Source organism: Callospermophilus lateralis, chromosome 15 (genome assembly GCF_048772815.1).
Source record: "Callospermophilus lateralis isolate mCalLat2 chromosome 15, mCalLat2.hap1, whole genome shotgun sequence".
Classification (NCBI taxonomy): Eukaryota; Metazoa; Chordata; class Mammalia; order Rodentia; family Sciuridae; genus Callospermophilus; species Callospermophilus lateralis.
The window spans coordinates 64038658-64063520 of record NC_135319.1 but is presented as its reverse complement, the minus strand read 5'-3'; the positions used below and the strand labels follow the sequence as shown (position 1 = coordinate 64063520).

The 24863-nt window shown below is 42.9% G+C and overlaps 1 protein-coding gene across 1 annotated transcript in view; it reads left to right on the top strand.

The window, feature by feature from the left end:
• Positions 1-3322: 3322 nt before the first annotated feature.
• Pik3ap1 (phosphoinositide-3-kinase adaptor protein 1) overlaps positions 3323-24863 on the top strand; it is a 118712-nt gene continuing 97171 nt past the window's right edge. Inside the window, exons 1-2 of the mRNA XM_076834424.1 lie at positions 3323-3435; positions 16517-16936. Coding sequence (XP_076690539.1) covers positions 3423-3435; positions 16517-16936 — 433 coding nt within the window. The 5' untranslated portion in view covers positions 3323-3422. The remainder of the gene's footprint in view (positions 3436-16516; positions 16937-24863) is intronic.

Here is a 24863-nt window from a genome sequence, read left to right as displayed (position 1 = left end):
TGCCATGCTACACAGGACTGCGGGAGAACAGCCCATACAGGTTCTCCATCCCTCCTTAAGCCCATTGCATGGGACCCTTCAGAGGACAGCTGCACCCTCCCTGGGCCCCACATTTTGCAAAGCCAAAGGGAGGTGCAGAACCAGACACAACTTCCCGCCACCTGTCCCCACCTGCTATACAAAGAAGCAGGGGAGATTGCATCAGGGGCTAGTAATGTCTCTCATCCAGGGAGTGTTGGCTTCTGGGTCCTCTTCCCAGCCAAATTCTAGAGATCAGAGCTGCTCAGCAGTGAGAGCAGAATGGACTCCTGACCCCGCACCCAAGACCTGGCTCACGCTGGCAGATGACTTCTAACAGTTGGAGCAAATATAGATGTATCCTTTAGGTTAAAAGTTGTCCAGATCCTCTTGGTTAGACGCAGGAAGGGTCCCTCCTTCTCTAACATCTGGAGCTGAAAGAGAAGACCATGCAATTGAACATTGGGGAGTGGTTTCAAATGCACCTCAGTGGAAATAACTCCACTAAGAATGGCAGGATGACCAAGTCCAGAGGCCTGTGAAGAGTGAGGGAGGCTCTAGCGAGAGGGAGAGACTGAAATGCCAGTGTCCAAGCTCTGGTATTGTCTAAGCTGGGATACCTTCACTGTGCACATGAGGAAACAGGGATTTTGGTGTTACCCCTTGCCCAAGGCTCCATTGTGGTTAGTGGGGGGCTAAGATAAGACTCTGGTGCTCTGGTGTGTGAGTCCAGATCTCCAACCCTACGGCTCCAAGCTGTCTTCTCACTAACCCTCCTTCTTTCAATCATCTAGCAGTCTGGTGCCCTCTGCTCCAGCCTGCACTTGTGGATGTTACTGTGACATCAGGGGCCTGATGGCATTCTTCCAGAGTTTTATGGCAATGCTCATTACTGGCAATCTTCCTCAAGGCTCTCCTTCCTGGGCTTCTGGGACATTTGACTCCACCTGTCCACCTACTTTTCCTTTGCAGCCTTTTGGGTCTTTGGTTCCTAAGCATGTTCCTTCCCCATGGCTCTGTCTATGAGGCCAGGCTATAGCTATTTATTCCTTTTCCCCATCCACTCATGCAGATTCAGCTCCAAGGGTAACCTCTCTGGCCATGTCCTAAGCCCCCATCTCTATTTTCTGAGGTAACAGATTTTCCACAGGACATGCACACCCAACTCAACCTTTTGAAACTGAAGCTCCCCATTTTGGTTATCCCATGCCTTCCATTCTGATTATCCTCCTCCAGACTTAGGGTTCCAGCATTTTCAGTGTCTGAAAAGTCCTTTCTATCCCTTGATTTCAAATAAGGATTTCCTGGTCATAGCCCTTCCAATCACTCATTCCATAAATATTTTTCAAGCATATTCTCCGACAAGGATTGGTGACAGGTACTGGAGGCTCCATGGTGGAAAGATGAGTTGAATCCTGCCTTTGAGAGGCTTCTAGTCAAATGAAGGAAATAAAAATTCAAATAGATAATCACGCAAAAATATCCATATAATTTCTACTAAAGAATAGTGTAGAACTAAAATAGTATAGGATGACTGTGGCAGTGTCTTATGAGGGCTGGAGGCCAGGGACATCCTAAACATGGGATATGGGATAAGGTAGCAAACACATCTCTGCTTTAGGAATTCCAGGTCTCTGGGGAGGCAGAGTACCCAAAGATGTCCACATCCTAATCCCTAGAATCTGTGAATATGCTACATTGCATAGCAAGGAGGAGTTAAAATTATAAATAACACAGAGGTTGCTATTAGCTGTCCTCAAAATAGGGAGAATTTTCTGGCTAGTTTAATCTATTACTGGGTTTAATCTACTCCCTGGGCCCTTAAAAATGGAAGAAGGAGATAGACGAGAGCCAGAGAAAGAGATATGATAACAGAAGCAGGGTTGGAGATGTTTCATTGTTGGCTTTGAAGATGGAGGAAGGGAGCCATGACCAAAGAAATGTTAGTGTCTTTCTGAAGTTGCATATGCAGGGCTGGGGATATAGGGTGATGGTAGAGCACTTGCCTAATATATGTGAGATCCTGGATTCAAACCCCAGTGCAAGTACACACACACACACAAAAGAAAAAAAAACAAAAACCAAACAACAACAACAACAAAACAAACAAACAAACAAAAAACCCAAAGGAGATGGATCTCTTCCACTTGGAGAAGGAGGAATTTAACCCTGCCAGCTCCTTGATTTTAATTCATTGGGACTCCTATTGCACTACTGAACCACATAACTGGAAGATAATACATTTGTGTTGGTTTAAGCTTCTAAATTTGTAGTAATGTATTTTATGGAAAAAGCAGAAAACTAACATTTAACCTTGCCCTGCTATGTCCACTATTAAATCCATTTCATTTATTTCTATCTAGACTTGAGCCTTAATTTACCCTCATCTCTGCTGTCTGGGTCCATCCTGTGGACCCTGAATTGTTGACTCCATGGTCATGTGTTATTCAGATCAGTTGTAGGAGCACGCAAAGAGAGAAGGACGCGAAGGAGTAGGTGCCAGCAAAGGATACGCAGGAGCCCTATCTCTGGAATCAACCGGTCTGGAATTGACGTTTGGGAGCATTTATTTTCTGTGGAATCCTAAGCAAGAAACTGGGTCAACGACCGCTATAAATGCTACCTGGAAGGGTTTGAGGTTGCAATGCGTACATTACATGCGTAATGCCGCTGAGCGTAGAATAGCATAATAATTGGAATGATAACTCTCATACATTCATCATATGAGATTATATTTAACTTTCATGTGCCATCAGGAGACCAGATCCAAGGAATTGCAGAAGAGTCACAGGAGGGTACCCAAGGGCAACGTCAAGTCCCCAGGGCCAGGTGCCCCCGCCTTCTCTTCTTCCCCTTCCTGAGCCCTCCCCTTTCCTGCGGAGGCAGTGGCTCAGGAACAAGCCCCAGGGGATGAGGAGGTGGCTGGGACGCCTCACCTAAGGTCCCTGAGTTCGAACAGCCCTCTCCTCTCCTTTTATTCACCCCAACACCCCCACCTCGGGCTGCTCTTTGGAGGCTGATCAAGAACCAGTCCGGTTTTCACGAGAAGTGGGGCGCCAGAGGCGCGAAGCCCCTGCCTCCTCTCTTTCCCCGCGTACTGGGCCGTGCAGGGAGCGGGCCAGCCTTGGGGTCCGCGTAGGTTCTCACTTCCCCTCCCCAACTGCCTCTGGTGCAGGTGCCACAGCCGAGTCCCTCAGGCGGGGCGGGCCTTGTGGACACGCCCTCGCGGCGAGTCCTCGCGGCCTGTCTGGAGGAAGCGCCAGAGCAGACGCTGGTCCTACGCGGAGCCGGTTGCCACTCCCGCCCCGCGCCCAGGGACAGACACCGCTCGGACACATCTCCAAGCACCGGGTACCGAGCACCGGGCACGCTTTAAGCAGGGGATGTGAACTGCCCCCCGCGACATGGCAGCCTCAGGTGGGTCGGTGACAGCGCGCGGGCGCTCCCCGGAGCCTCCCCACTCGCGTGCACCTTGTCCCCCGTGCCGCCCTCTGGCGCCCACCCGCACCCTTCGGGGCGTTCTCCCTCTCTCACTTCTGTTTGCGGGGATCTTGTGTTGTTTCTGGTTTTTTCTCTGTTCCTAGTTGCAAACTTTCCACCCCAACTTTCCCATGTTCCTATTCCCAGACTGTTGAGCGATTCTCTTCAACTCCTGCCAGACTCTAGTGACGCTGGGCTTTAAGTCTCCTTTTCTTCCCCCAGTTCAGCCTCTTGGAGCTTCTGAGGGTCATTTCCTTCAGTCCCACCAACTCTGTGAACTTAGAGACGAGTGAAAGAAAGGTGGAGGACTGAGTTGTCTACACCGGCAGAAAGCTTCTCTTAGGGTCTCATCCTACCGATAGGGGGCGCTCACACAGTCCTAAGCTATGCTGGGAGATCAGAGGTGGTCCTGGAACCAGCTTCCCAAGCCCCCTTCCTCTCCATCCATCCGGGGTTTTGCGTTTTTTACCCTGGAATTTTGTTAGGAATCTGGGAACACAATTTCTTGAACTACTTTTCCTGTGTCTTTTGCAGAACTTTGGGTATTAGGGGAGCTGAGTAAATCTTCCCATTAGAAAGAGCCAGAAGTCTTTTTCTGTCTGGTCTGGGGCTCCTTTCTGGTAAGTCACTTACCACAGTTGGCAAGTCACTCACTGAGACCCAGGACAAGCCACATGATAGTGATAATGATCAGAGACAACTCATGAGCTCTTACTATGTACTCCAGTGAATATCATACCCTACTGTGTTCTCACTGGTGACCAGGACAGCCCACGAGTTTATGGTATTATGGTGAAAACAAAAAGTAAACAGGGAATTACTAGATGAGACGAGATAGAGTTACCATGTTTGCAAACAAGTCTACATTTATTTTTCCAGCCCGCCTAAGGATGTTTTAGTAGAGACAAGATGTGAAAACAGAATGAAATAAAAAAAAATAAACAAAAAACAGTGGAAGGCACTGTTCTTGGAGGATGTTAGCAGATGCTAGGATGAAGAGCCAGCTCTCTCCAGATCTGCCAAGGTCTAGCCCCGTCATGGTGCTTTGGAAGCAGGGATAGGGTAGGAAAGGCCAAGGGTGAAAGTTCTGTTAGCTTTGGTGATACTGGCTCATTATTTTAGGTGGGAAGATGGCTCCTTGGCTGGGCTCTGGAGGTTAGAAGAAGATGTATTGCGAGTAAGGAGCCTGTGATAATAATAGACCGGTGGTCCAGGCGTTCCTTTTGAAAGCTAAAACAGAGTTCTAGAGAGGGAGTTCATTCATTGGAATGCTTACTGTTTTCTGGCAGTATTCTAGGAGTCAGGTGTCCATTGAGGAAACAAAGAAGACAAAAACCATGCTCCCCAGGGAGTTTACTGAGCAGGAAAGGCAAGTACTTGGTATGATCTGTACTATGGGAAAACAGGAGAGAGGGGTAAAGAGGATTTTTTAGAATTTTAAATGGAGACACCAGGTTAGACCTCATGGAGAAAGGGAAATTGAAGCCCACACATGGAAAAAGAAAGGGAGGGTACCCTGTGAGGGAGAATGGACCAGGCAAGGGGTCCACATGTGTTTAAGAAATAGGGAGAGGACCAGAGTGGCTGGGACAGGTGGGTGATGTGGGAAGAGACAAGCCACTGAGGCACCTGCCTCCTTTCATGGCTGGAAACAGGTCCTGGGCTGCTGTGTACAGGAAACAGCAAATCAGGAGGGCTTTCAGCACAGGAGACCAAGAAAACTGCTCTCTCTCATCAGTGTTCTCTGTGTGTGTGTGTCTCCAGTGGGCATAGCTAAAGGGTTTGAAAGGGGGGTGTTCCAGTTCAGATGGGGAGCCCAGAGGTCAGAGACATCTGTAATGGTTAGTTAGAGCTGTCAGACCCTCTTGCTGTCAGCACCCTCTGTGGTAAGACTGAGCCAGGTACTGCAATGGGAGTTGGCCTCCTGGAGTCCCTGGGGGAACCTGAGGTCTGTAGGACAAGGACTCATGGGAGCAGGTCATAGTGGGAAAGCCATGCCTCTTGCCAGGATGCTGTAGGCTCAGGAGTCATCCAGGCCACCTTTCCATATGGTCACCTTACTTTAAAAACAGCTTTTTTGGGATATTTTCACATGCCATACAGTTCACCCATTTAAAATGTACACTTTGGTGGTTTTAAGTGTCTTCACAGCGGTGTGAAGCCACCATCACATAAGATGGTCAATTTTAGTCAAGTGTAGAGAATTCTCATCACCTCAAAAAGAAACTCTGTTCTCTAGTTTTTTTCCTCCCACCCATTCTCCCCTCCTCTCCAGGCCTGAAGGTCTTTGTCTCTGTGTATTTCCCTGCTTTGGGCTTTTACATGCATGAGATCACATGGTGGGTGGTCTTTGGTGATGGGCTTCCTTCACCAGCATCATGTTTTCACCCGACCGTAGTTTGGGTCATACCTCATTCCCTTCTGTTGTCTAATCCTCTGGTCTTCTTAAAATCCCTTCCTCTGAAGGGTAAGCATTGGTCTTTTATTTCCTGAAAGACGTGTTTGTTTGTTGAAATTCTGGAGAATCGTGTCTCCTTGTCTCTGAAGGAAGCTTGGGGAACAAGATAAAATGGAATCGGTTTCTAGGTGGCATATTGTGTGCTGCCTAGTGAGACAGGAGAGAAGCTGTGACTTTCCAAGTGACAGAACTGTGTCAGGTGAAGACTAGAGCCCTCTCTTCTGTGTGTCAGCCTCTGAATTGTAGGGAAAGGTCTCATCCTTGTTCTGCCTGCTCTCTCCACAGCTTTTCTTATCTCCAGGTCCTCTGTCACACCTGGGCTTACAGCACCATCAGACAGGAAGGGACTTTTAATTATTATTATTATTTTTTTTTGTCATCTTACCTCCATCTGACCTTTGAGGTCTTTTCATACTTTTGCCAAGTTTCTAAATTGAAATGCTTTCAGAGATAGGAAGCTCCTTGTGTGGTTCATTTCCAGATCTCTCTCTCTCTCTCATGATCACCTTCCTGATTTATGGTGCTCATGTTCAAACATGAGAATCCAGGCCAGATGGACAGGGTGCCAGTCATCTGAGAGCTAAAGAAATGATCTGGACTGGGTGGTCTGAGAAGCTTCCTGGCACTTCCTCCCTGGGGTTTTCTCCAAGGGATTCTGAATCATTTAAAGATTCAGATTTAATGAATCATTTCAGATTCTTTCAGTCATGTATTTCTTCCCATCATTGGGACTCCCTGTTGCCCCTTCCTCCACCACTCTCCATTTCCCTCTGTAGCTAACCCTGCTCTTTAGGCTTTACAAGAACAGAGAGCTTTTCTTGGTTCTGTCCTGTGTTTGCAGACTCCTTGCTGTTTTTTTTTTTTAATTTTTATTTTTTTTAATTTTTAGTTGTAGTTGAACACAATACCTTTATTTATTTATTTATTTATATGTAGTGCTGAGGATGGAACCCAGTGCCTCACACATGCTAGGCTGGTGCTCTATCGGTGAGCTACAACCCCAGCCCCTACTTGCTGGTTCTTAGTTTCTCTGATAAATCAAAAATGAGAGAAAAAAATTCCAGAACATGGGGGGAAATGACTTACGATTTAAAGGAAGGGTATTATAATTGAAAAAAGCTGTGTGTCCCCTACACAAGGCAGAACTGCTGACCAAGCATTCAATCCTGTGTTGTTACCTAGTGTATCAGGGAGGAACTTGAACTTCCACTTTGGACTTTTGTATAACTTCCCCAGCTTTCAGTTTCGGTAGCACGGCAGATTCCAGGAAGATGGTAGATTTCATTGTCCTCATTGACACTGAGGCAAAATTTGTCTAGATTTGGCGTATTGGTCTAAGTCACCCTCCCTACAAGCGTCTAAATAGGTTGTGATATAAACTAAGACTGAGGCAATAACCACTTCCTTCTCAAATACATTTTTTTTTCTGCATTACTGGAGTTTGAACCCAGGGGCACTCTACCACTGAGCCACACTCCCAGCCCTTTCTATTTTTTATTTTGAGACAGGGTCTCACTAAGTTGCCCAGGCTGGCCTGGAACTCGTGATCCACCTGCCTCAGCTGCCGAGTTGCCAGAATTACAGATGTGCACTACCTCACCCAGCTCTTCTCAAACACTCATACCCAATGGGGGATGGAATTTAACACTGGTACTCCAGGAATGAACCTTTGTAAATAGCTGTTCACCATAGAGAAGAGGCTGACCTCTGAAGTTTTGTTTTTTTTTTTTTTAAATTTCAATTGTATTTCTAATAAACTTTTATTTTAGAACAGTTTTATATTTCCAGAAAAACTTCAAAGATAGGATAGAGAGTTCCCATATATAGTAAACACAGTTTCTCTGCATATATTAGCATCTTCTATTAGTGTGGTGCATTTGCTACAATGAATGAACCAGGATTGATAACTTATTTTTAACTAGTCTGTGCTTGATTCAGATTTCCTCAGCTTTTAGACAACGCCCTTTTGGTGTTCCAGGATCCCACCACCCCAGATACGAAGTTACATTGAGTAGTGATGTTTCCTTATACTCTTCCTGTCTGGAATTTTCCCTGTTTTTGATGGCCTTAACAATTTTGAGGAATGATTTTGTGGAATGTCTCTCAGTTGGCCTTTGTCTGATATTTTTCTTATAATTAGACTTAGATGATGGTTTGCGGGGAGGAAGAGCACAGAGTTAAAGTGCCCTTTTTATCAATCCTATCAAGGCTTACAGAGCATGGTTTATGGTTGTTGACATTGACCTTGATCACTGAACTGAGGCAGTGTTTGCCAGATTTCTCTACTGTGAAGTTACTTTTTCTCTTTTCTTTTCCCTACTATGCTGATTGGAAAGAGCTCACTATGCACAGCCTACACTTAAACATTATGCTCTTCTTGCCTGAAGGTGGAGTTATCTACATAAATTATTTGGAGTTCTTCTGCATGGGAGATTTGTCTCATCTTCCCAATTTATTTAATAACTCATGGATTTTTTTATACTTTGCATTATAATTTAATATTATTTATTTTGTTGCTCATATTGGTCCAGCTTTGGCTCTAGAATTCTTCCAGTTGAGTCTTGTGTCCCTTTGATATATGCCTGTCATTATATTTTTGAGCTCTTTCTTACTTTCTGGCACTACAAGATGCTCCAGGCTCTTTTTGTATATTTCCTACCCCCCCATATGTAATCCTAGAATCAGTCATTTCCCTAAGGAGCCCAGGTTTCTTTTATTGGACAATAATATTTGGAACCAATGGTGATAGATGTGTGTTAATTATATTTTTTAAACTATATTCTGCATTTTCTCGACTCTTAAAAACAAGACACATCTTAGAAATTAAAAGCACAGGCCAGGTGTGGTGGCGCACGCCTGTAATCCAAGCAGCTTGGGAGGCTGAGGCAGGTGGATTACGAGTTCAAAGCCAGCCTTGGCAAAAGCAAGGTGCTAAGCATCTCAGTGAGACCCTGTCTCTAAATAAAATACAAAACAGGGCTGGGGATGTGGCTCAGTGGTCGAATTCAATCCCTGGTACCACCACTCCCCCCAAAAAGAAATTAAAAGCATTGGCTTTGGAGTCAGTTGGATCTGGGTTCAAATCTTGATCAGGGGCTAACAGTGTGATCTTGAGCAGTAGCTAATCTTTAGTGAGTTTTAATATTGGTGGATGTTCCAAGGATTTAATGAGAGAACACACTTGAGATGCTTAGCAGAGTGACTGGCACATGTTGGTGTTTAGTGCTGAATGACAATTTGAACTTAAGTCTTTAATGAATACCAAGTATTGTGACATGCTGTTCCAGAGAGCAGGAGCTGGTGAGCAGCATCCAGAGTGACTCTAGTGGTATTCATTAAAAATGTCACTTTACTTTTGGGTCACAAAATCCTTCTCATAAAATTGGAGTAATTTCATGGCCACATGGTATTCAGGGCAGCATACAATTGTTCTTTTCTGCTAAATTAGTGCTGAAACACCTTGTCTTTTTTTTTTTTTTTTTTTTTGATACCAAGGATTGAACCCAGGGGCATTTTACCACTAAGCAACATCCAGCCCTTTTTAGTTTTTATTTTTGATATATGGTCTTGCTAAGTTCCTTAGGGTCTCATTAAGTTGCCTAGACTGGCCTTGAACTTGTGATCCTCCTACCTTTTCCATAAAAAGATTTTTAAAAAAATATATTTATTTTTTAGAAGTATTTGGACACAATACCTTTATTTTATTTATTTTTATGTGGTGCTCAGGATCGAGCCCAGGGCCTCACACATGCTAGATGAGTGCTCTACCACTGAGCCACAACCCCAGCCCTAAAGAGATTGTTTTTATTTTTTTTTTATTTTTTATTTTTTTTTATTATTTATTTTTTATTCAAAACATTACAAAGATTTCAGAATCACATCGGTTACACATCCACATTTTTACATAATACCATAATAGTAACTGTTGTATTCTGCTACCTTTCCTATCCTCTACTATCCCCCCTCCCCTCCCCTCCCATCTTCTCTCTCTACCCCATCTACTGTAATTCATTTCTCTTCTTATTTTTTTCCCATTCCCCTCACAAACTCTTATATGTAATTTTGTATAACAATGAGGGTCTCCTTCCATTTCCAAGCAATTTCCCTTTTCTCTCCCTTTCCCTCCCACTTCATGACTCTGCTTAATGTTAATCTTTTCCTCCTGCTCTTCCTCCCTGCTCTGTTCTTGGTTGCTCTCATTATATCAAAGAAGACATTTGGCATTTGTTTTTTAGGGATTGGCTAGCTTCACTTAGCATAATCTGCTCTAGTGCCATCCATTTCCCTGCAAATTCCATGATTTTGTCATTTCTTAGTGCTGCGTAGTACTCCATTGTGTATAAATGCCACATTTTTTTTATCCATTCATCTATTGAGGGGCATCGGGGTTGGTTCCACAGTCTAGCTATTGTGAATTGTGCTGCTATGAACATCAATGTGGCAGTATCCCTGTAGTACGCTCTTTTGAGGTCTTCAGGGAATAGTCCGAGAAGGGCAATAGCTGGGTCAAATGGTGGTTCCATTCCCAGCTTTCCCAGGAATCTCCATACTGCTTTCCATATTGGCCTCACCATTTTGCAGTCCCACCAGCAATGTATAAGAGTACCCTTTTCCCCACATCCTCGCCAGCACTTGTTATTGTTCGACTTCATAATGGCTGCCAATCTTACTGGAGTGAGATGGTATCTTAGGGTGGTTTTGATTTGCATTTCTCTGACTGCTAGAGATGGTGAGCATTTTTTCATGTACTTGTTGATTGACTGTATGTCCTCCTCTGAGAAGTGTCTGTTCAGGTCTTTGGCCCATTTGTTGATTGGGTTATTTGTTTTCTTATTGTTTAATTTTTTGAGTTCTTTGTATACTCTGGATATTAGGGCTCTATCTGAAGTGTGAGGAGTAAAAATTAGTTCCCATGATGTAGGCTCCCTATTTACCTCTCTTATTGTTTCTCTTGCTGAGAAAAAACTTTTTAGTTTAAGTAAGTCCCATTTGTTGATTCTTGTTTTTAACTCTTGTGCTATGGGTGTCCTATTAAGGAATTTGGAGCCCGACCCCACAATATGTAGATCGGAGCCAACCTTTTCATCTATCAGACGCATAGTCTCTGATTTGATATCAAGGTCCTTGATCCATTTTGAGTTAACTTTTGTGCATGGTGAGAGGAGGGGATTCAGTTTCATTTTATTGCATATGGATTTCCAGTTTTCCCAGCACCATTTGTTGAAGATGCTATCCTTCCTCCATTGCATGCTTTTAGCCCCTTTATCGAATATAAGATAGTTGTAATTTTGTGGATTGGTTTCTGTGTCCTCTATTCTATACCATTGGTCCACCCGCCTGTTTTGGTACCAGTACCATGCTGTTTTTGTTACTATTGCTTTGTAGTACAGTTTGAAATCTGGTATCGCTACACCTCCTGATTCACACTTCCTGCTTAGAATTGCTTTTGCTATTCTGGGTCTTTTATTTTTCCATATGAATTTCATGATTGCTTTATCTATTTCTACAAGAAATGCCGTTGGGATTTTGATTGGCATTGCATTGAACCTATAGAGAACTTTTGGTAATATTGCCATTTTGATGATGTTAGTTCTGCCTATCCATGAACAGGGTATATTTTTCCATCTTCTGAGATCTTCTTCTATTTCTCTCTTTAGGGTTCTGTAGTTTTCATTGTATAAATCTTTCACCTCTTTTGTTAGGTTGATTCCCAAGTATTTTATTTTTTTTGAGGATATTGTGAATGGGGTAGATGTCCTCATTTCCAGTTCAGAAGATTTGTCGCTGATATACAGGAATGCCTTTGATTTATGCGTGTTGATTTTATATCCAGCCACTTTGCTGAATTCATTTATTAGCTCTAGTAGTTTCTTTGTAGACCCTTTTGTGTCTTCTAGGTATAGGATCATATCATCCGCAAACAGTGATAATTTAAGTTCTTCTTTTCCTATTTTTATGCCTTTAATTTCTTTCGTCTGTCTAATTGCTCTGGCCAGTAAGAGATTGTTTTTAAATGGAAGACTGCAACATTGACACATTGCTTCATCCTCCACAGTAACTGGGATGACGGGGGTGCACCACCATGCCTGGCTCCACCTTGCCTTCTATTTTTTCTTATGTTCCAGGAAATCCTCTTCTTGCTGCTTTACTTTCTTGCCATCATTTGTCAGTCCTGTTGAAGGCATCACCCTTTGGTTCTTCATCACTATTGTGTGGGGCCACAGCTATCCCTTTCTGAAGTCTTATTCTTCTTCTGCTTATTTGCCCAAATTGCTGACATGGTCCTTTGTAGAATATCTGTATGGGGAAAGAGGTAGTGGCTACCCTTTCTTGTTTTTGCATTTATTTTTTGTATGAGCTCAGCATCTATAACCTTGCATCCTTAATATTGTAGTGAGATGTGAAGTCCTTATACATTTCCTATCTGATGACTCATGATCTTGTGAACTCATCTACAATAACACTTCCCGCTTAGAACATTTGCCTTTTAGGATAAAACAGCCATAATAAAGAGGGACAGAAAAAATGGAAATGTATTCTGACACTTGAACTGCTTTTCTCACTGCAAGTTCTATACTTTGGTAGTTTTGTTAATCTTATGCCTTCTATAGACCTGAAATTATGTTTTTGTTGAGATATAAATATTCTACCCTGAAAGAAAAGGAGGAAAAAAAAAAAGACCCACTCAGCAAAGTTTTTTTTTTTTTTTTTTTACGGAAGTCTGCAACATTGGCACATTCAAATTTTGTCCTTCATCTGCTTCAATTTTGGAATCACACTAAGCATTCCTAAAAAGGACTGTTTTATTCACGAGTGAGGAAGTGGAGGGTGCTTGGAGTCGAGTTCCCTGAGGAGCCACACATGTCCACGCCATCATCTGAATCGCTCCCTGGTTTTCTCCCGCTTCATATCATCTTCTGATGACTTAAAAAGTTTGCACACATTCCCTCAGGAAGTATTCTCAGGCTAATCCACTTATTCCTGCTAATCAGCCAATTAGGTTTTATATTAACACTTGATTAGGGATCCAGAGAAGCAGGGTTCCTAAAAGAAAGAACTCCAAGCTTTGGTTTTATTTGTATTAAAGTTTTTGTTTTGTAATATTATCCTAGGGGAAATCAGAACTGTTTTGGGTTTACATTTTCATTTCTTTTTTGGCGGGGGAGGGGTGGGTAGGGATTGAACTCAGGGGCACTCGACCACTGAGCCACATCCCCATCCTTCTTTATATTTTTTTAGAGACAGGGTTTCACTGAGTTGCTTAGCGCCTCGCTAAGTTGCTGAGATTGGCTTTGAACTTGTGGTTCTCCTTCCTCCGCCTCCTGAGCTGCTGGGATTATAGGCCTGATGCTGAGCCCGGCTTACATTTTTATTGTTTTTAAACTTTGAATATAATGGTGAATAGGGGCAGGAAAGAGGAGTCCTCCCATGATCTCTTCAGAGCTTCGAGCTTCCTGGTCTTTCCCCAGGTCTGCCTGTGACCTCCTCTCTTGGAACTGCTCAGTGATCTGTGGTCTAGGAATGTCATTTAGTGGTGAAAATCTACAACTTAGATGATTTCTCAGTTTCACAAAATGTGACCAGCTTCCTTCTGTGATGAGGAGGAAGGGTCCAGCCTCATTATGGGATGTGTGGACACTGTGTTCATCTCTTCCAGATCACTCCTAAAACCGTGAATTAAAACAGTGGAGACAAGAACCCAGAGCTGTACTAACCTATGTTAAGAGTTTATCTTCTACATTTCCCTTTGTCTAATCCAATGGATTTCTATTAGTCTCCTCCCCAACCTTTATTGTTTTGGGTTAGCATCCACAAATCAGAGAGAACAATCTGCCTTTGGTTTTTGGGGATTGGCTTATTTCACTTAGCATGATATTCTCCAGTTCCATCCATTTACCGGCAAATGCCATAATTTCACTCTTCTTTATAGCCGAATAATATTCCATTGTGTAAATATGTCACATTGTCTTTATTCATGTATCCATTGGGAGATACATAGGTTGTTTCTATAGCTTGGCTATTATGAGTTGAGCTGCTATAAACATTGATATGGCTGCATCACTGAAGTAATGCTGTTTTTAAGTCCTTTGGGTATAGAGCAAGGAGTGGAATATCTGAGTCAAATGGTGGTTCCACTTCAAGTTCTTTTAGGAATTTCCATACTGCTTTCCATAGTGGTTGTTCCAAGTCACAGTCCCACCAACAATGTATGAGTGTACCTTTCTCCCCACATCCTCCCCAACATTTATTGTTACTTATATTCTTTATAATTGCCATTCTGACTAGAGTGAGATGGAATCTTTTCATTTCTCTAATTGCCAGAGATGTTGAAACATTTTTTCATACATTTGGTGGCTGATTGTATATTACCTTCTGAGACGTGTTTGTTCAGTTTCTTTACCAATTTATTGATTGGGTTACTTATTTTTCTTAAGTTTTTTGAGCTCTTTGTATGTACTGGAAATTAATGCCTTATTTAAGGTGTGGGTGGCAAAGATTTTCTCCCATTCTGTAGGATCTTTGTACATGTTCTTGATTGTTTCCTTTGCTGTGAAGCTTTTCAATTTGATATCATCCCATTTATTGATTCTTGATTTTACTTCTTATGCTTTAGGAGTCTTGTTGAGAAATTTGGTTCCTAAGCCAACATGTTGGAAAGTTGGGTCTACTTTTTCTTCTAGTAAGTGCAGAGTCTGTGGTCTAATGCCTAGGTCCTTGATCCACATGTGTAGGGTGAGATATAGAGGTTCAATTTCATTCTATTACATATGGATTTCCAGTTTGCCCAGCACCATTTGTTGAAGAGGCTGTTTTTTCTCCACTGTATGTTTATGATGCCTTTGTCTAGGATGAGATAACTGTATTTATGTAGGTTTGTCTCTGTTTCTTCTATTCTGTTCCATTGGTCTTCATGTCTGTTTTGGTGCCAATACCATGCTGGTTTTGTTACTATAGCTTTGTAGTATAATTTCAGGTCTGGTATTATGATGTCTTCTGCATCACTTTTTGCACTAAGGATTGCTTTGGCTATTCTGGGCTGTTTATTTTTCCCAACGAATTTCATGACTGATTTTTCTATTTCTATGAAGAATGTCATTGGGATCTTTATGGGCCTTGCATTAAATCTGTATAGCACTTTTGGTAGTATGGCCATTTTGATAATATTAATTCTGCCTATCCAGGAACATGGGAGATCTTTCAATTTTATGAGGTCTGCTTCAATTTCTTTTAGTATTCTGTAGTTTTCATTGTAGAGGTCTTTCACCTCTTTGGTTAGGTTGATTCCCATTTTTTTTTTTTGAGTCTATTATAAAAGGAATAATTTTCCTAATTTCTCTTTCAGTTGCTATATCCTTGGTGTATAGAAATGCAATTGATTTATTTGTGTTGATTTTAAACCCTGCTACTTTGCTGAATTGGTTTATGAGTTCTAGGAGCTGCCTAGTAGAGTTTTTTTGGGTCTTCTAGATATAGAACCATGTTATCAGCAAATAGAGATAATTTGAGCTCTTCTTTTCCTATTCATATTCCTTTCATTTCTTTCTTTTATCTGATTGCTCTGGCTAGGGTTTCAAGGACTATGTTGAATAGGAGTGGTAAGAGAAGGCATTCCTGTCTTGTTCCAGATTTTAGAGGGAATGCTTTCAGTTTTTCTCTATTTAAAATGATGTTGGCCTTGGTTCAGTGTTTATAGCTTTTAAATTGTTGAGGTATGTCCTGACTATTCCTAGTTTTTTTTTTTTTAATGTTTTGAGCATGAGTGGATGCTAATTTTTGTCAAATGCTTTTTCTGCATCGATTGAGATAATCATGTGATTCTTGTCATTAAGTCTGTTGATGTGGTGAATTACGTTTATTGATTTCTGTATGTTGAACCAACCTTGCATCCTTGGGATGCACCCCACTTGTCTTTTTAATGTTTTTATATGTGATTTGCTAGCATTCGTTGAGAATTTTTGCATCAATGTTCATCAGGGATGTCGGCCTGAGGTTTTCTTTCCTTAATGAATCTCTTCTAAGATTTTGACAGAGTTCCTGAGGGGAGGCAGCAGGGGCTGGCCAAAGCCTGGACTGGCAGCCCAGAGTCACCCTGAGTGTGCATCTCAACTGTGCCACCAATTTGCTGAGTGTGAATTCGAGCAAGACCCTTAACATTCCCAGACAAGTGTTTCTTTCATGTGCAAATGAGAGTTGGTCCAAGTGATCCCCAAAGCCCCTTTGGCCCCTGTTTCTGCATTTGTACTTTAATAGAGGAAGAAGAAAGAAAGTTCATGTTACAGACCAGGTGTGGGGAGGGGCACCTTACATAGGCAGTGTGCTAAAAAGAGAGCAGGGAACAGTGAGAGCTATACAATGTTGTTGTTGCTACAATTATTGCAGTTGTAATCCCAGACTGCACCTCTGCTGCTTGGGAGGAATGACTGGCACACATTTACTGCGGGAGGTGGATGACAACTGGTGCCAGGCCCCTTGCCTGGACGTTACAACCTTGCTGGTTGTGGGAAACCTCCTAGAAGGAGCAAGTGTGTTAACAAGCGTCCCTGCCTCCTTCTTGCCCAGGGGTGCCCAGAAGATGTGACATCCTCATAATCTACAGCCCGGATGCAGAGGAATGGTGCCAATACCTCCAGGACCTTTTCCTGACCAGCCGGCAGGTCCGCAGCCAGAAGATGCTGACACACCGGCTGGGCCCCCAGACCTCCTTTTCTGCTGAGGACCTGCGCCTCTTCCTGAGCCCCCGCTGCGTGTTGGTGCTGCTGTCTGCAGAGCTGGTGCAGCACTTCTACCAGCCTGCGCTGCTGCCTGTGCTACAGAGGGCCTTCCAGCCGCCGCGACGCGTGGTCAGGCTGCTGTGTGGGGTTCAGGGCAGTGACGAGGAATTCTCGCACTTCTTCCCCAACTGGGCCCACTGGCAGGAGCTCACCTGTGACGACGAGCCTGAGATCTACCTGGAGGCCGTGAGGAAGGCCATTTCTGAAGGTAAGGATTTCTTCTCTGGTGTTCTATACTAGGGCAAAAGCCTTGTTTCTGGAATTTTCTATGCCTTGCAAGACATAGGACAGGTTCCAGCATGGAGAGCAGCCAGAGTGGAAGGCAGAGACTCAGTTTGGTATAGGAGTGAGGAACGCGGCTGCCAGCCCTCATGCTTGGTCAAATCCATGTTGTTGTCACATGACCCTGACATTTCTGATGAAAAGGCGTCCCTTTTGGAGAACATGTTTATGGAGAAGCAGCCCTCCTCCTCTCTGCTGCCCGCCAGCCTAGCTTCTGTCTCTTGCTCTGCTTCTCCTTTTAAAGTGCGAAAATTCCAATCCTTTCTGCCAGAGATAGTAACGTCAGTGTCCCCAGGAAGTGTGACACATGCTCTGATTAATAGTAGCAGAAGACATACCCGGATGGATGCATGTCACGGCCTCTCTTCCTCTTTTGGTCTTCTGGTTTTTGCCTTGCTGTGGGCTATGCATGGATCATCTAGTCTCCTGACACTAACCCAGGAGCTTGGAAAATTATGGGCTTCATTTAACTGTGCCTCAGTGATCCCTGGTGTGACTTGGTTCGGCTCATCCAGTCCTGATCCATCTGATGAAAATGAATCAAGAATTTATGAATTCTTAGTGACCTTAAAAAGGTAGCGTAGCTTCCCAAGGTGCTCTCGTCACAGGAATAGCCTACTCTAAACCCGTAAACTTGAGCAGGTCTCTTAACATAGAGCCTTGCTCACTTTGTAATAGAAATGACTGTTAATGAAAAAGATGTCTCACCCGAAATGTCTGGGATCTGGATTGGTAGTTTTCCTAGAGGTTATTTCTCTTTACTTTAGAGGGACATGATGATAGAAAAAGCACATAATTCATATGTGCATGATGGCATTTCATTGCTGGGGGAGCTACCTACACAGACCCAAAGAAGAACAGACCCAAATGATTCTGCAGATGAGTTTATGTCATGCAGATGAGTTTATGTCATGGTAGCAGTCCATTATGACCTCACGGGCAGAATGTGAACCGCCTACCCCTCGTTCAGAGCTCCAGGGATATATTGTCATCGTACTGGCACCTCACGCTGGACTCTCTAACGGATTGTTTAAAACATTACAGTGGTGATGTTATTAAAAATAAAGGACTGTGAGTGTAGCCCAGTGGTAGAGTGCATGCTTAGGATGCATGAAGCCCTTACTTAGTTCAATCCCCAATGTGCACAGGTGCACGTACACACACACAATGTAGTAAAAAGAATTCTTTGAATATTGTTTGGAAGCATCCAGTGATGAAATGCCTGGAAAACTTGATCTCCTCTAATATTTTACTTTTTAAATAAAGACTCTGTCTCAGTCTACTGTGAGCTTTTAACGTCAAGTGTTTCGGAAAGAATGAAATGTTTCACAGTGGTGTTTCTGTTCTGAGAACAAATAACCTCTCATCAGAAGGAAATTATTTTGATGGGCGATTAAAATAAGCTGCTTAGTGGGAAGTCTCTACAGTTCAGAATCAATGGCTACAGGGACAAATGAAATTATAGGAAAGAGAAGATGGGCATAGAAACTTAGGTTAAAGGTGGTTACAGGTAGTCAGGGTACACTTTAGTTTTCTGCTGTGTTAGGTAAAGAAGGACTTATCAAAACTTTTCTGTGCCCAGAAGGGCCTGGGGATCTTGTCAATGTGCATAGTCTGACTCTGACTTTGGGGTGGAGCTAAAATTCTGCATTTCTAATAAGCTCCCTGGTGCTGCTGCTGTTGGTGGCCAAGGTCTAAACTACCCCTCTCGTGTGGGGTCAGTGGTCATGTACCTCTGCTGTGCATGAACCATTTTCTCAAATCTTCACCTTTCTGGACATGAGGCAGCATCCAATCAGGGCAGGGCAGCTAATGGGCATCCATTGGTTTAGGTATAACTCAGGCCAGCATGTGATGATCAGGTCCCTGCATTCTCTTCCTCTCCTCACAGATTTATCATGTTCACTCTGACAGTTGTTCATCACTCAGTTCTCCAGACATAAGTGGCCCAGACTTTGAGATGGGGGTACTACTGCTGCTATGAACCTTCCTCTTTTGTCATTTAATAGGCCCCTTGATCATCATTATTATTCCACTTAAAATGTTTGGGAGGTTTAACTTTATTTCCCACCCCCTCTCTGAATTTGGCAGCCACCTTAAGATTGAGCAGATGTTTTAATTAGGGTCTTCAGTGGGTTGGAGCAGCCAGCTTATTTCCCATGTTCTTCATTTGTAAAAGGATGGGGTTGAACCAGATGATTGGGAAGGTTTCTTCCGGCTCCTTGTGCTGTAATATATCATTATAAGTTTTGTAAGAAGATGGCAAATTACCCAGAACCTTTCAGCTGACTTGGTTTAGTTCCAAAATGTCTGCAATGATATATGTCAGTGTGTAGAAGAGTATACCATTCTGAATTTTTTGGACTTGTTGGGTGATTATTTTCAAATAAGGAAGTGAGAAAACCCCAGGTACAGCACAGCAATTATTTCCTCTTTTACTGGAGCTCTATTCTTTGCTGCAAATCTCACTGGAATACAAAAATAGATTCTGTGAGACTGTGTGGGAAAGGACTCAGTGGGCGATGCTGAGTTTTACTTCAGAAGTTCTCATCTGTTGTTGCATGCGTGTGCTGAGGATGGCGGGAAGCCCTGAACCTACTTCTCCCACTTTGATTTGGTATTACAGTGGAGATCTTGTTTGCTTTTTTTTTTTTTTTAAATTAATTAATTAATTAATTAATTTATTTATTTATTGGTTGTTCAAAACATTATAAAGCTCTTGATATATCATATTTCATACATTAGATTCAAGATGGTTATGAACTCCCAATTTTACCCCAAAGTTGTTTGCTTTTTTAAAAAAAGTTTTTTGTTGTTGTTGTAGTTGGACACAATCCCTTTATTTTATTTATTATTTATTTTCATGTGATGCTGAGGATCGAATGCAGCACTTCACATGTGAGCCACAACCCCAGCCCTTGTTTCCCTTTTTCCTTGCATTATTTTATGCTTGCTCCCCTCCCCGCCGCTCCTTGACCTTTGTGTTTCAGAGCTCTGATGACACCCCAAAATTGTAATGTATTTCACCCTTGGTTCCCATGAAAAATTATGGAGGGAGGTGTCCACATCGGGCCTTCCTTTGTTGATATTAGCATCCTAATTTTCATATTAGACTGAAATTTAAAAGAAAAACAGTAGGGATATTGAAAAATGCTTTCTGCTAATCAAATGGATTCTAAAGTCTTTTCCTAAATCTATTTATTTATTTATGTTTTTATAGTTTTATTGAGGTATAATTAACAAAAATTGAATAATTCAAGGTATAATTAACAAAAAATTGAATATATTCAAGGTTTACAATGATTTGCAGTAAGTATACACCATGAAATGATTACCACAGTTAAAAATTTATGTGGTAGGGGCTGAGGTTGTGGCTCAGTGGTAGAATGCTTGCCTGGTGCGCGCAAGGCCCTGGGTTCGATTCCCAGCACCACATAAAAATAAATAAATAAAAATAAAGGCATGTGTACAACTAAAAGAAATAAATACTAAAAAAAAAAATCTTTCTTTAAAAAAAAAATTATGTGGTGTGTGTGTGTGTGTGTGTGTGTGTGTGTGTTGGGGAAGGGTAGGACCCTTAACGTCTACTCTTAGCAAGTTTTAAGTAAAACTTAAAACTACTATTTTAAGTAAAAACTACTATTAACTATAGTCACCATGCTATACATTCAATCTGCCAGAATTCATTCATTTTATAACTGGAAGTTTGAGCCCTTTGACTGACATTTCCCCCTTCTTTCCTTGCTCTGGCCCTGGTAGCCACCGTTCTATTATCTGCTTTTGAGTGTGAAATTTTTAGTTTCAGGTATTAGTGAGATCAGGCAGTACTTGTCTCCATGTCTGGCTTATTTCACTTGACCTGATGTCCTCCAGGTGTGTCCACTCTGTTGTACATGACAGGATGTCCTATGTGCATTTCTTCTGTGTGGGCAGGTAGTCTACTGCCATTTTGCGGATGTGAAAACTGGGGCTCAGAGAGGTTGACTGCCTTGGGTAAGCTTGGGGCAGCTCACTTTCTTCTCTTCTCCGTCCCCACTGTCCTCTTGCATGTTGAGACAAGGAATAAGTAAAGTTGCAGAAGAGAAAGGATCAGAGAAAAATGAAGCTTCATGGAGTTCTCTAGATGATTGGCTCCCGAGCTGGGCTGGCCATTGGTGCTGCCCTGGTACCTTGTTTACAGGGCAGGTGCCTGGGCTCCACCCCTGACCTACTGAACCGGAGTCCCTGGGGGTTGGTGCTGGGAATATGAATTTCAGAACGCCTCCGCGTTGGCCCTGCTGTACGGTGGGATTTGGGCTCTGCTCCAGGACTAGTGTTCTCTCCTTTGGTTTGAGGGTCGGAGGAGCCAGCAGTAACTCAGGTCCTGAGGCAGGTCACAGGACGGTGGTCCCCAGGGCTTAGAGTGTGATTGTGGCACGTCATAGGCAGTAACTCATAGAGAAGGGAAGGGAGTCAGACCCTCTGAGCAAAGGGGAAGTCGCTGCGCTCTTCTTGGTGTGGTGGCCTCGTGGATGGTGAGTTATGGTCGGCTTCCGGGCTTCTGGGGGGCCTTGCAGAGACCAAGGGGAGAATCTGGTGCTGGACCTCTTGGAAATGGACTGCTTTTGTTCTGCGGTTCCCCTGCTCTGTGGGTGGGGGTTGCTGGCCTGCTCTCGCTCTGCTGTGGGTCCGTCCACTCTGCTGCTGGCTCTGCACGGCCTCCTTAGTGCTGCTCTCCTCTGCAGGGTGCTTTCTCCATATGGTCTCCCCTTGTGAAATGATCTCTGATTTGGGGAAGAAGATGCCCAGCTGGGATGGCGAAATCTTTCTGTTGTCACTAAAAAGCCTGTCCAAGAGTCATTTGGGTTTCCCCTGCTGGGTACCTTGACCTCTTTGTTGAATGGGGGAGGCGAGGATGTGGGGGAGCGAGGGGCTGTTCACGCTCCTGATCGCATGGTTCACTGTCGGCTACACCTGAACTGGTTAATGAGGACCGATGCCCACCATAGATCACTGTGCCAGTGGAAGTTATCCCTGAGACCCCAGGATTACAGATCTCCTGCAAGACTGGGAGCTCCAGGTGGGGCAGTGAACTTGGCCATCCCTGCTGCTTCATCAGCTGCCCAGAGATGGGCTTCTGCTCCCTGTTCATGTTCACCTTAGATTTTCTGTGGCCCCTCAAAGAAAGTATCTGTGATTCTTTCGCTGACCACGTTTGGTGAACTACATGAAGAGGGGGAAACGCATGCTCAAGTTTCTGCTACTCTGAGAATCTCAAGTTTGTACCTGTCTTCTGAATTTTCTTACATATGCCAGGATGGAAACAGCAGATGTAGGAATTTTATCAATTGATTTCTGACCATGTTGTTTTAGTAAAGTTTTTTTACCTCGCTTCTTCTGGGACTGTTACTTGAAGAGAATACTAGAACTCGGGAGGGACCTGCCATCTGTTCTACCCCCTAAAACCTTCTTATAGATATCATTCCATTTGGTCCATGCAGTTTCTCTAAGGCAGATGTTAATATTATCTCCTTCTTAAGGATGAAAAAAAACTAGGCACAGGCAGACTCAGTGACTTACCCAAGGTCACTCAGCTGCTTTTCCATAAAAGCAGGGAAGGGGTAAGGGCTTCCTGACTTGTTGCTTTATCTAGATTCCAGAGCCAGCCTTTATCCGATGAATATTTGTTGGGCATCTACTCTTCTCAGGACCTAGTGTTGTTGACTGGGATAGAGTAAGAAAACAAAGTCATTGCTATAATGGTGTCTACATTCTAGTGTTCTCTAAAAAGTAATACATGCCACATGTGCAATTACAAATTTCCTAGTAGTTGCAGTTTTAAAAATTTAAAATGTAAAATGAAATGGACAAAATTAATTTTAATGTTATGGTTAACTTAATGGCGTATGTCTGAAATAGTCTCATTCCAACATATAATCAGCATAAGAACTAGTGAGCTATTTTACATCCTTTTTCATCTTTGAAGTCTAGCATGTATTTTACAGACAGCACGTATTTCAAATATTTGATGGGCACATGTGGCCAGTGGCTACTATTATTGGACAGTAAAGTTTGAAAAGAATGTTTGCTTTTCAGACTTGGAGCTATCATTACATATGATATATTTTAATGCATTACGTGCCATATGTGTTAAAGAATATGACTGTCCTGGTTTCTTTGTTTATTCAATCTGTTGGTCAGTCCTTCATTCAAAAAAGTGTTAATGGGCACTGGTAGGTGCTGGTATGGTGTGTGCACTGTATCTTTTACTTTCCTTCCCTCACTGATCTCTTCCTTCTTCGTCCCTTTCTGTGTTGCCACCTGTTTAGGTATGTTCCCAGGCTCCAAAAAACACGGTCAATTAAGGCAAGTTAGTTTTGATTAATCACAGGGTTTCTGTCCTTGAGATGACCAGTTTACCCTCTGAGCTAGTGAGATGGAGCTCCCGGCAACCCTCGTGAAGACGGAATCAAACCAGGCTGCTTGTTTGTACTTCAAAAAAATCCTCCTTGGGTCAGGGCCTGGTTAGGTAGATTAGCATTCTGTCAGTGTGCCGGAATACCACACCAGCCTCACAGAGGTTGAGTCTGTTCTCTTTGTACTGTTATGAAAAGTCTTCTCAGATTTATGAAGGGGAAAATCCTAAGATACAAAAGAGTGTGTCATATGATGTTATTTAAGTCTACCTTAAAAGAAACATATATATGCTGACATCAACTTTCCTTTCTTTTCTTTGGGAAGATACATAAGAAATTGTTGATAATGGTCACCTTTGGGTATGCAGGGACATTAAAAAAATATTTTTAATTGTAGATGGACAAAGTAACTTACTTTCTTTCTTCCTTCCTTCCTTCCTTCCTTCCTTTCTTTGGTGCTGAGGATTGAACCCAGTGCCTCCACATATGCTAGGCAAGCACTCTACACTGAGCCCCAGCCCCAGCCCCAGCCCTAAAGGGACATTTTAAACTTTTGTTTTAGGCATTTCCCCAGTGTTTAAATTTTTTCTATGTTTATGGTTTAATTTCAGTTAGGAATGTTATAAAGAGAAAAATGATGGTGTCATGGGGATTGTAGGGCTCTTGAGGAATATGTTGGGCTTGTGCCCAGCTAACCCGAGCAGGCTGCCCTTGGGTTAAGCTCCCCACGAAGGCGCCTTGGCCTTTGACCTTTCAGACTGACCTCTGGTAAGGGAATGGGTTCGTGTGATTGCCAATGTCTGTGCTGTCTGTCACTCGCTTGGTGTAGAATAAGCCACTATAAACAGCGAACAGCTACTTACCACTGAATCATGTTTTCATTCTTGTCCAATTTGGACTGCTGTCTTCCTAGGGTCAGTAAGAGAACAGCAGTGTGTATTTCACAGATGGACACTCACTGGTTGTGCCACTTTAGACAAGTCACTTGGCCATTTGGATCTTTTCTTGTTCTCTTTAAAATAGTGGGGAGAACACAGGTGGATATCTCAGAGGTTTGTAGCCAAGAAATTCCATGATTCCAAGCATGTGTTATCTCACATATTGCATTTCATTGCTGAGTCTCAATCTGATATTTAAAAAATCCCACCAAGTATATTTTATACTGTATTTATTTTAGATAACAAGGTATTCTTCACAACACAATTTTTAAGCAATCCTAAAAGAAAGTTTTCTGTTTATGGACATTAGCCCACGTTCAGTCTTAGCAGAATGTAGCAGTCTACCATTATCTTTATGGGAATAGTAGGATATAAGTAGCTAACATTTTACATATATTTTATTATGATCTGCATGCAGATTCACGCATGTGGGTTCACAGGAAGATCAGAATGGGGGAGGGAGAAATAGGGGCAAGTATGCATGGCAGGATGGGTCTGTTAATTTCCCTATTATTACAGG